General features: G+C 41.8%; 1 protein-coding gene across 6 annotated transcripts in view; it reads left to right on the forward strand.

Annotated features, from left to right (window-relative positions):
- Window positions 1-2,240: 2,240 nt before the first annotated feature.
- Topbp1 (DNA topoisomerase II binding protein 1) overlaps window positions 2,241-12,419 on the forward strand; it is a 43,711-nt gene continuing 33,532 nt past the window's right edge. For 2 of the 6 annotated variants that reach the window (XR_015626684.1, XM_087562323.1), the window contains exons 1-8: window positions 2,241-2,403; window positions 3,159-3,249; window positions 4,874-5,008; window positions 5,299-5,442; window positions 6,465-6,502; window positions 6,944-7,125; window positions 8,195-8,391; window positions 9,911-10,096. Coding sequence is in view for 4 of the 6 variants with exons in the window: in XM_087562323.1 (XP_087418449.1) it covers window positions 6,500-6,502; window positions 6,944-7,125; window positions 8,195-8,391; window positions 9,911-10,096 (568 nt within the window). In the remaining 2 variants the exon portion in view is untranslated. 6 annotated transcript variants of the gene reach the window in all.

The following is a 12,419-nucleotide window of genomic DNA, read 5'->3' on the forward strand; positions in this document are numbered from 1 at the left end:
GTCCTGACTCTTCTCAGCCCTTTGTGTCCTATCAAGTGTCCAACAGATACGACAGCTTCAGGAGAGAAGTGCGTTTTAGACATGAACTGTGGCTTCTTTTTCTCAGCTCAAATAATCTCTTCAAGGTACCGCAGGGTCTCATGTATCTCAGGATATCTCCTGCTTGGCTAGGACACAGCCAGTGTTATATGATGCTGGAGATGAAACTTAGGGATTCCTGTATGCTAGGCATGCACTCTAACAACTGAGCTATATCCTCAGCTCCTCGCCTCCAATACTAAGTGTTTTCCTTCTTCTCCCTAAGGGCATTTACCTCTGAGCCTGTGTTATTGCTATTCTTCCTCGCTAATGAAAAAAGTTGATACCTTTAAAGCAGGACCATTATAATTGGTACAGTGACCAGCAACCCTCAATATATTGTACTTAAAAGAGTAGAGTTTGGGTTGGGCATGGTGGCATGCCTTACATCCCAGCACTCCGGGAGGCAGAGGCTAGATTCAAGGCCAACCTGGTCTACATAGTGAGTTCCAGGACACGTGGGCTCTGTAGAGACCCTGTCTCAAAAAAAAAAAAGTAAAGCTGGAAGTGTCTAGTAATCCAGCATTTTATCAGTAATTTATCCTTAGCAACTTTTAAGAGGTAACATAAGAAGGGGATTTGTTAGAACCTAAGCGTGTTCTTACTGTAGACAGGCCTCTGAGAATGTCAGCTATCACCTGGTGAAGTGAGGAAGGACATGAGCTATCAAAGGTGGAAGGATATAACTGGATTTTTTTTTTCTTTTCTATTTTTTCTATTTTTCGGAGCTGGGGACCGAACCCAGGGCCTTGCGCTTGCTAGGCAAGCGCTCTACCACTGAGCTAAATCCCCAACCCCGATATAACTGGATTTTACAAGGGACTATGCAGGTATGTCCAGGAGAACCACCAGTATTCAGACTACAGTTTGGCTAAGTAAAAATTCTTGGTCACAAGATGCCGAAAATACACATCAGGGGAAAAAAACCCACTTTTTAAATAAACGTATAGCCATATGTAGAAGAATGAAACTAGATCCCAATCTCTCTCGCCTTGCATAAAAATCAACTCCAAATGAATTAAGGAATTTAACATCACACCTGAAATCCTGAAACCAAGATAGGCAAGGACTTTCTGTGTAGGACCCGATCAGCTGTACGTCCAGGAGGTCCCACTCACGAAAACGTAGACCGAGAGTGATGCAATCAAGCAAGAGGTTTAATGGTTCAATGCACTGGGGTGGCCCTGTAATCTGGACAGAGGCCACCCTCAGTAACAAAAGTACATATTTTTATACTCTTGTGGAGGACAGCCTTTGGCAACAGCATGAGTTGGTCCTTGATGAAGCACAATGACCTTTAAGCTCCTTAAGGGGAGGTATCTTTGGCATGCGGATGGGGAACTGCTAAGGGCCCGTCCCTTTTCGCGGTTAGCTCATTTATGCTCATTCATGCAGATGGGGGACTGCAAGGGTCCTTCTTCCCTCCTTCATGGTTAGCTCATTTCCTGGAACAGGGTGCTAAAGTCCCAGCCACTTGGTGTTTCCCTAAGGCAGCCATTGTCATTAAAGTTTGAATCTTACACCGAATAGGGCCCTAGTTGCTCAGGATTTAATACCAACAATCGACAAATGAAATGGGACCACGTGAAGTTAAAAGGCTGTGCACAGCAAAGAAAAGTTAATCAAATGAAGCATTTGAGAAAATCTATACACCTGATAGAGGCTATCTAGAAATACATATTTTAAAAGTCTGAACGTGAAAACAACCCAATTAATAAATTAGCGTGCCATTCATCTCTCTGTCTTCTTCCCGTTACTGTTTTTGGCCTTGGTAAGGAGTGATTGTTCACCCACTCAGGAGAATCCGAAAGACCATGACTTAACCTTATCATTCTTCCATATACAAGCCGCTATTAGCTTCTTGGAGTATTTTCTCGTGCACTGCCCCGCACAGTGGGGAGAGTTCGCCGCTGGACCCCTTGCCCCACTTCTGCACGTTCTGGACTTCTGCTGATCGGTCCGGCAGCCTGCAGGCCCTGGCCATGAACCATGAGTCCCGCCCAGCCGAAAACGCCGTATACACAAATCCATAGAGTCCAGACATCTCCGGAAAGAGCGTACAAGGAACGCCCTCTTCCGACTGCTCCACTTCCCAGAGCGGCCCCTGATGACGCCACTTCCTCCGGAAGAGGCGTTGCGTCCGCTCGTTTGGCGCGAAAGTCGGTTCCTGGTCTTGGCCCTTCCGGGTACTGCAGCGTTAACCTCGGGCTGGGGGCGCCGCCGAGGGCGGGGGCTGCGCGCCGGGCTGGCGCCCGACCCCAGCCGCCGTCCTGCCGGCCGCGCGCCTCCCGACTTGGTGCCCGTGGGCCCTCGGGCTCCACCTAGGTGAGCGAGCGCCAGCTCCTCCCGGCCGGCGGGGCCTCCCGGCTCCTCTTGCGGCCTTTGGGGCCCTACTAACCGGCGGGTGGGCCTCAGATACCCTGGGAGCCGCGGCCTGGACGTTCCTTTCCCTGAGAGCTGGGGCAGTCGCTTGGGCCTTTCGGACGAGCGTGCACGACCTTGCACAGTGGCTGCTTGCGTTCAAAGTCCGTTAACTTAGGAGCAAATCTTGTGGGCTGTACCAGCAGCCGCAACCGCGCTCTGCGTTGTCTTTAAGCCCCGTGCAAGTGAATGTCTATTGACTGAAGACCAAACCAAGGGACTCAGGGTATTCAATCAGGAACGTGAATTTTGTTCTCACATTTGCAAGGATTCGTGTCCTTTTCTTTTTCTTTGACTTTGCCCACCTTCTGGGCTCTTTGTAAACATCTTGGATGAATTGATGAACCAAGCCAGATTCTCTTTCTTAGGCAGTCTTATCTGCATAAGAAAATATTTGATTTGCGGGAGCGGGGGCGGCGGGAGTAATGGCACACGCCTTTCATCCAGCACCATTGAGGCAGAGGCCGGTGGATCTCTTGAGCTCCAGGCTGACCTAGTCTACAGAGCGAACTCGAGGACAGCCAGGGCTTGTCTCAAAAAACGGTGGTGGTGGGGGGGGGGGGGGGGGACGGGGACCAAACCCACAAAAATAGTTGATTTGAGCATTTAATTCCGTACCTGATTTACTTTTGTCCTTATTGACTGCCTTATTCTCACAGTTCAGCTATGTCCAGAAATGACCAAGAGCCGTCTTTTGTGAAGTTTTTAAAGTCTTCGGACAATTCAGAATGTTTTTTTAAAGCTCTTGAGGTAAGAATAATTGGATATGCCTTATTTGATACTCAAGTGCATTTTCATGTTTTAAATATTTTTGATTTGTTGGGTTTTATGTCTTAGAAGTAGATATTTTAATGGAATTTTGCTACAGCACATGCTTAATACAGAGAAATCACTATTACATAGTTTTTAGTTCATGTAAGTCAACCATTATGTTTTTGGGGAGGATTGAAATCTGTTATGACAATTGAATGTTGACCTACTCCCCCCCCCCCCGTGTGTGTGTGTGTGTGTGTGTCTGTCTGTCTGTCTGTCTGTCTGTCTATGTCTGTGTATGTGTCTGTATGACTGAGCCGTCTTCCCAGTCCTCTGTCTTGGAGTTCTTGTTTTGTCTACTAACCCCATTATTCTTTGAGCACTGAAAAACTTTGAGTCAGGGGCAATAATTTTGGTTCATTGCTGTCCCGTGCGTGTATACACACATATACATATACATATTCATATAGATATATATATGAATAAATGATGGGGGTAGTTTTGAGCTTTGCCATTCTCAAACCCTAGTAATGTCCTTGTAGCTTGAGAATCTATTAGAAATGCAGAGCCTTGGGGCTCCAACCCACATTTGACAATTAGAATATGCATTTTAAACAAAAACCCCAGTACATATTCTACTTTCTTCCTAGGCCTCCAGGTAGTAGTTAATAATAAAACAGCCAGGTTGTATAGAAAGCTGTCCAGAATCTCTCTCGAATTGCTTTTAGAATGAGCAATGCATTCAACATCTCAATTCACGCAAGGGGGGTTAAGAACACTATGCATAACCTTAAAAGAAATAGTTTGTTTTGTTTTTTGTTAATTCTTTGTATTTCTGTGTATACCATACTAACCTTGACTAGACACACACACACACCTGTCCCAGTCCCAGGGCCCTGCATATATATTAATGTCTCCTCTCACTGAACCTTCTTCACCTAGATACCCACCCACATTTACTTAAGTTTCCACCATAAGGTCTACCTTGACCACACTCAGTTTTAAGTTGTAACCTTTCCATTTCTTTCTCCTCTAACAAACATGCTCTAGAAAACCTTAAGTTGTTTTGGCTTCTTCTTTTCATTTTCCCACAGTACTAGAACCTTATAACACATTACATAGGTACTAGGTGTGGTGGTACACACCTGTAATCTCAGCCTGCTGGGGTAGAAGGACAGAGCTCCAGACCAGCCTGGGCTACACAGTAAGACCCAGTCTCAACTCTTTCACTGGTCCCCATACTATGTAGTTTCTTGCTTAGCACCTGCTTAATACCAATTTCCTGTTCTGTGTATGCTGAAAGAAGAGACATGTTTGCTTATTCTGATCATTAGTGCACCCCAAGTATTATGCCAGAGGAAAACCCATCAGATGATAGACACTCAATTGTCGGTCCACTGAACCCTCTTCTCAGCTCCCGGTTGGTTTCTTTAAAAGGATTAGATCTGTGAAGAATAGATTTAAGAGGGGAGACCAGTTCAGAGGCTATTGCAGTGATCTAGGTGAGAAGCAGTGCTTCGTTTAATTAGGAAAGGGCTGGGTTCCAAATGGACTCTTTGCACTTGGTGGGACTTTTAGGGAACTAAGTTCTATTACATTCTTATTTGTCTTTTTTTTTCAGTCAATAAAGGAGTTACAATCAGAAGAGTATCTTCAGGTTATTACCGATGAGGAAGCATTGAGGATTAAAGAGAATGACAAATCGCTTTATATCTGTGACCGTTTCAGTGGCACTGCTTTTGATCACCTTAAACAGGTTTGCTGTTTCTAAGATGCTTATTTGGTGGTGGTTTTTTCTTTTTCTCCCTCTTTTATCTGTGTATGCATGCTTGTGTGTGTTCATATGTGTAGGCTCTCATTCTTCATGAATACTATCCTGAGTACTATGAGTACCTTGGAATTCTTTGGCTTGGGATCCGTAGATATCTGAGCTGCTTTATTGGCTGGTGCTTTATTTGAAAAACATACTTGAATGTTTTTCAGTTGTTAAGCATAATAAATGTTCCAAATTTAATTTTGTGATTTTTTCCCCCCAACTTTTTATAGCTTGGCTGCAGAATTGTTGGTCCTCAAGTAGTCACATTTTGTATGCGCCACCAGCAGTGTGTCCCAAGAGCTGAACATCCAGTTTATAATATGATTATGTCTGACATAACTATATCTTGTACAAGCCTGGATAAAGACAAGAGGGTAAGCACTGAAAGCAGGCTCCACACCTGACTTTCCCTGGGGAAAGACCTCACGCATGGACTTCACAGCTAACAGATTTTGTGCATGGCTCCCGGTGGTATTTTTTTTTAAATATTATAATATAATTACATCATTTCCTCATTCTTTTTCCTCCCTCCAAGTCCTCTCATACATCACTTCTTGCTGTCTTTCAAATTTTCAAAACCTCTTTCTTTCATTGTTGTTATATGCTTATATGTGTATACATATATAATCTTAGATAAACACAGCCCACTTAGTCTGCATAATGTTACTTACATGCATGATCTCAGAACTGACCATTCGGTATTGGATTATCAGTTGGCGTGCCCTTCCCTGGGGAAAGTGGAATATGATTTGTAGAAACAGTGGTTAAGTGTTGTGTTTTGATTTAAAAGAAAATTTACTTTTTCTTCCTACAGTCAGTAAGCTTGGTTTTGAATCATTTAATTTTTCCATAACAAAATCTTTAAAGAAAGGATTCTAATCTGGGTGTCATAGTGTATGCCTTTAATCTCCGACTCTTGGAAGGCAGAGAAAGGCAGATTAGTGAATTCCAGGTCAACTAGGGCTACATATAGTAAGACCCATCTCAAAAAGAAAGGCAAAGCAAAGTGGCTCACCCCTTTAATTCCAGCATGGGAGAGAACAAGGCAAGCTTATCTGTTAAGTTTAAGGTCAGCATGGTCTAAGGCGGGAGTTCCAGGATAACTGAGGCTACATAGAGATACCCTGTCTCCGGGGGGAAAATATAATCAGAAGCAACATAGTTTTAAATTTAAAAGAATAAATACGGTCACTTATTAATGATAATTTTATCTGAAAATGTTTCTGTAGGTGACTGTCATTGAGAATACTTAAACTTAAGAAAGCTATGATGTCATTAGCAATATTAATCCACAAGACCACATTGTTATAAATGTGGTTGATTAGAAAGTATTGTTAAAAAGTATGTGACTGTTGAAGAAAACAGTTATTTTCAGGTTTTTTGTTTCTTTTTTTAGGGGGAAGGCTGTGGATTGAGCCCAGAGCCTTGTGCATGGTAGGCAAGCATTCTACTACTGAGCTACATCACCAGCCTACAAATAGTGATTTTTAAATTTAAAATTGATACACATCTTTCCAAAAGTAATTACTTAATTTTTTAGTGGTAAAAACATTTGTATATTCAGGCTAGCAACAGTAAAAGATATTTATGGGGGGCTGGAGAGATGGCTCAGCGGTTAAGAGCACTTACTGTTCTTATAGGGGACCAGGGTTTGGTTCCCAGTGTCTGCTAGATAGTTCACAACCATTTGAAAGTCCAGTTTCAGGGGATCTATCTGATGCCTCCTTCTGACCTCCAAGTCATGCACATAGTATATAGACATACACTCAGGCGAAACACTCACACAAATAAATTTTTAAAAAAATCTATGGGGTTTTTTTAAAAATAGAAGAGTTGTTTCCTCCAGGATTAACATATTTTCTTTTGGGCCTATAGGAAGAAGTTCATAAATACGTACAAATGATGGGTGGACGAGTATACAGAGACCTTAATGTCTCAGTCACTCACCTTATTGCAGGAGAAGTTGGGAGCAAAAAATACTTAGTTGCTGCTAATCTGAAGAAACCTATTTTGCTTCCTGCTTGGATTAAAACACTTTGGGAGAAGTCACAAGAAAAGTAAGACACATTCGTGTGCTTTGTATATTTGAAAAAATGATGCATTTGATTAATTTTGACATTGTTGGGTTTTCATGGGGAAGCTTTATGATATCTCTTAATTTATTACTGAGAAACAGAATAGGGTCTTTGTTTATTTCTCCAGTGACAGGAGATGCTTACTAAGATAACACAGTTAGGGAAGATGGGCTGCAGATCCAGCAGAGCTTTGAGGGCAAATGCTTTGGTAATGAAATTCTTTTCTGCATCAAATACATGTAAAATAATTCAGTTTGACGTTTTTGCTGCACTGTGTAACACTGTACCCCAGTATTAAGATGGAGAATACAGTAGCTCCTGTGGCAGCTGTGTTCCCTGTGAGTAGACTGGGATAGAAAGGAGTAGAGGTCAGATTAGACATATGTACATATCTATGCACATCAGCTGAGGTGATTGTTCCGTGTAAATTGAGCCTATTGTATGCACTGGGCTGGACATTAGATGTATGTAGATATCAAAACAAGAGTTTGGAGATACACTGAATGTTTTCCCTAAAATTGGGTTTATGGTCATAAATCCGGGTATCTGAACTATGTCAGCACTCTGGCATTTCCTGCACTTATTTCAACACTATTCAGCATGTACTCAGGATGTTCCCTAGTTAGTATCAGCCTGGTAAGGTTAGCATATCTCTTTACTGTGGCAAAAAAATAGCAGTAGTATTGTTGGTGCTCTGCCAAAAATCATTACTTTTACTTATCACAAATAATGGAAGAATGTGTCTGTACCAGACAGATCCAGTTTTAAATTCTGCCAAATGCTCTGCAGTTATTAGCAAGGACTTAAGAGCGAATAGTACTTTCTTGAAGATAGTCTTCAGACTATTGCTGAAATACAAGTTTCTATTAGAGACATGGGACTGAGCTAGACAAGCAGTTAGTGTAATCCTCAATGTCAATTTTCCTTTCTCAAAAAGGTTTATAAATCCCAAAAATTAAAAACTGAGCAGACAAGGAAAGCAGTGGGATCTAATGGGATCTGAGTACTCATGCTCAATTGTCTCTTCTTTTTTACCACTTATTTTCTCCAGAAAAATAACCAAATACACTGATGTAAACATGGAAGACTTTAAGTGTCCTATTTTCCTTGGTTGCATTATCTGTGTGACTGGCTTAAATGGTATACACAGGAAGACAGTCCAGCAGCTCACAGCTAAGCATGGAGGCCAGTACATGGGGCAGCTGAAGATGAACGAGTGCACACACCTCATTGTGCAAGAACCAAAAGGTAAGCATGCCTTCGATGGAGTCAGGCACGCAAGTCCTGTTTGAACACTAGCTCTCCGTAGGCTACCTGGTGCTCTGACATGCCATTGCCATAGTTTATCTGGGATTTTTACCTTTTAAATTCTTGCAAAAATAGTTTGAGTCACAGTCTAGAAAAATTAAAGGACTATCCTTGTGTTTGTCCTGGATATGGAATAAATATAAAATATCAAAAGTTTCCCATGGTATTTCACTGTCTGACTTTTAGACCTTAATGAAAAAACAAAACTCTTCATAAGAAAACAAATATGTGTGGCTGAGTGGCATTTCTTTCTCATGACTTACTTCAGAAGCCTGATTAAGCCCTTCGTGGGATGAATTGGTTTGTATTAGTGCATTAGGATTGGGGTGGGGATGGGGTGCTAAGGATAGAATTCCCAAGTGTTAGGCAAGTGCTCTATTACTGGACCACATTTCCCTACTAGTCTATGAACTAGAATTTCTAACTTCGAGATACACTTTGCAAATTATGAGATAAGTAAAAATATGAAAAGTGTTACTATTGAGAAACTCTTTAAAAGTTATTACTGTTTTTGATATTTCAAGAACTTTATTTTAGGGAATAGTTTTGCTAATACTCCTAAAATTTATACAAACATAGGAGAAGAGTCTTGCTGGATTTTTCGTAACTCTTTCTGTGTTTGTACTGAGCTTCCTTGATAAGAAGCATTGAGAGCAATTGATAGTTATTTGATAGTTGTCTTTTGGTCAGGAGATGGGTATAATGATTGTGACAGGACGATTGCTGTGGCTTTTCTCAAGCTAAAGGCAGTTTGTTGACTATTTTTTGAGGTAGGAGGGATGGTGCCTAGCTTGCTTATGCTAGGCAGGTGCTTTCCCACTGAGCTATGTCCCTAGTCTTTTTATTGCTTTCTGTTGGAGGCAGGATCTCGTCAAGTTTACCATGGTGTCCTGATATTTTGATTTTCCTGTCTTACAAACCTAAGTAGCTGGGTATAGACTTGTACCACCAGGCAGGCCCTGCTCCATTGACTTTATGGAATACCAAAATAGAGCTGAGTATCAAAGGAGGTAGAGGCAGGAAGATCAAGAATTTAGGGCTACATATCTCTGTCTAGTCAAAGATAGTATTTATTATATTGCATACATTTATGGCGTCTGCAAGTGTATTATATTTTCTAATTAAACCACATTAATAATGTTGAGCATGATGGTGTCTTCAATCCCAGCACTTGGGAGGCATAGGCAGGCAGATCTATGTGAACACATGTCCAACCTGGTCGTCTCATGCTAACCAAGTCTACATAATGAAACCCTATTTCCAAAAGGGGGTTGTGCGTGTAGACAAAACACGCAGACATATTAAATAAGTAAGTAACAATCAATCAACTGTTAAAGATAAATGTAATTACTGGTAAGCTTTAATCATTACTTTTGTTTGGAGTGAGTTTTAAAAAATAATTTACTATGAACTAACATGGAATCTAAATATTTCTGTATTTCTCTTGTAATGAACACAGGACAAAAATATGAATGTGCCAGGAGATGGAATGTGCACTGTGTGACCCTGCAATGGTTCCATGACAGTATTGAGAAAGGCTTTTGTCAGGATGAGTCTATATACAAGGCCGAACCCAGAGCCGCGGTAAAGACGGTGCCTGATACTTCCACCCCCACTGCTCAGAGCGGCAGTGCTGCAGCTGAGAGTAAGACTCTTTGAGATTAAAAGAAACAGCTCTTTGTTCACGGGATAAAGATTGGGCTGGGGATGTAGCTTAGTGGGAAAGCTTTTGTCTTGCAAGCCCAGGAACTCAGTCTTAAACGGTAAGGAAGAAGTGAAAGAGTTGATCTTAGCATAACCATTGAAATGTGGTAGGGACTTTATTTTCAGAAAGCTTTCCAGAACTTCTTTTGTATTCCTTTTAGAATGAATGACTGCTTTCTTTTACATCTTAATTCACATAAGAGGAGATTAAGAACACTAGTGGGTGGCCTTAAGAGTAGTTTTTTTGTTTCTGTTAGTTTGTTTGGTTGGTTAATTGGTTTTTCAAGACAGAGTTTGTCTGCGTAGCCCTTGCTGTCCTGAAACTCCCTCCGTAGATTTCTCAGCCTGTGTGGCCCTAGTGGGGATAGAGTGCTATGGTTCCTGCCCCTAGGACAAGGCCCCCTGTGAGCCTACACAGGTGATGGTGGCTGCTGTGTTTATGTAACAATGAACATATTTTTTGGACCCACTATTAGCAGTGGAGGACTTTTTCCTTCTGAAGAATGTCCTCCCCGTTAACATTAATGATCCATGATAATTAGAAACAGCAGAGTCCAGGAGAGAGTGTGGCTATCTATGTCTCTGCAAAATGGTAAACACTGAGACCTTCAGGGCAGCTCTTAAGACTGTGGGAAAGAATTCTATAAGTACATGAGTTCAAAAATATATCATTTTTAAACTATGCAAAAATATAAAGATGCAATATGAATTATATGAGGGATTTCACAAATCTAAAGGAACAGAGGCAGCTGCACTGTGAGCCTGCTTGTCAGAATGATAAAAAGGCAGGCAGAGGGGTTGGGGATTTAGCTCAGTGGTAGAGCGCTTGCCTAGGAATCGCAGGGCCCTGGGTTCGGTCCCCAGCTCCGGAAAAAAAGAACCAAAAAAAAAAAAAAAAAAAAAAAAAAAAGGCAGATACAAATGATGTCAGATTCCTGAATCCCCGAGGTCAGCCTGGGACCCAGCAAGATTAACATCTGTATGTAACAGCCAGGCAGGTCTCTGAATTCTTTTGCAATGTTAAAAGAAAATATGTGCTTGCTGTTTCCTAAGAATCAAAGGACTGGGACCCCAGATGCTGATTCATAGGATAATCAAAAGGGAACCTGGAATAAATAATTGGATTAATATGTTAATAAAAAACTGGGCCTATGGTCTGCATGAAATGAGCTAGCAGAAAGGAGTTCTTTTTAGAATTTTCTCTAGTGACAGCTGAGCTATTCGGTGATCTCTGGAGAGCAAAAACATCTCTGCCAGAATTTTTCTTAAGGATTTCTGGCTTGGTCAGAAGATCCAATAAGTTTTTATAGCAGCTTTTCTGACGGTGGCCAAAAAACCCATGAGCTATCCAGATAGCTTTTAAGAATTTTTGCTATCAGAGAAAACTGTCTCAACTAGTTTTAGAATAGTGAGAAAAAGCTGTCTAAAGCAGAATACACACACACACACACACACACACACACACACACACCCCGAGAGAGAGAGTGGGGGGGGGGAGAAGAGAGCGAGCGAGCGCAGGAGCAGTCTGGAAAGCCGTCTCAGCTTGGACCCCTGGTTTGACTTTGAGTTGTTCTTTTCACTGCTCCCAGACACCCCTTCTCAGAATCCCTCTCCATGCAGAGAACGGTCCTTAGCAGTAGATCATCGGGTAGGCCTTAGATTGAGAGATCCAGTTTCCTGAGCACTGTGATTGAAGGCGTGTGCCACCACACCCATCCTATATTTTCTTTATTAGTTTACTGTGATGATTATAAATTATCATTGCATACAAATCCTGCCTGTATGAAGTCCTGATTTTGAGTCCTACTACTTACTGCATTATAAAGCTGAGTGTGGTGACACACACCTCTAATACTATAACTTGGGAGTTGGAGATGAAGGAGTCAGAAGTTCAAAGTCTTCTTTGGCTACAAAGAGTTCAAAGCCAACTTGGATTCAGTGAGATCCTGCCTCAGAAAACAAAACAAAAGGCCAGGTACAGTGAGTGGTCCATAACTTCAGCCCTAGCACTGGGGGCAGAGGTGGGTGGAGCTCTGAGTTCGAGGTGATCCTGGTGTTGGGTAGAACAGTGGTTCTCAACCTGCCTAATGCTAGGACTCTTTAATACAGTTCTTCATAGTATGGTGATCCCAATTGTAAAATTATTTTGTTGCTACTCTATAACTAATTTTGCTACTGTTAAGAATTGTAACGTAAGTATCTGTTTTCTTATGGTCTTAGGTGACCCCTGTGAAAGGGTCGTTTGACCCCCAAAGGGCTCCATT

The sequence above is a fragment of the Rattus norvegicus genome, chromosome 8 (assembly GCF_021556685.1).
Source record: "Rattus norvegicus strain SHRSP/BbbUtx chromosome 8, alternate assembly SHRSP_T2T, whole genome shotgun sequence".
NCBI lineage: Eukaryota > Metazoa > Chordata > Mammalia > Rodentia > Muridae > Rattus > Rattus norvegicus.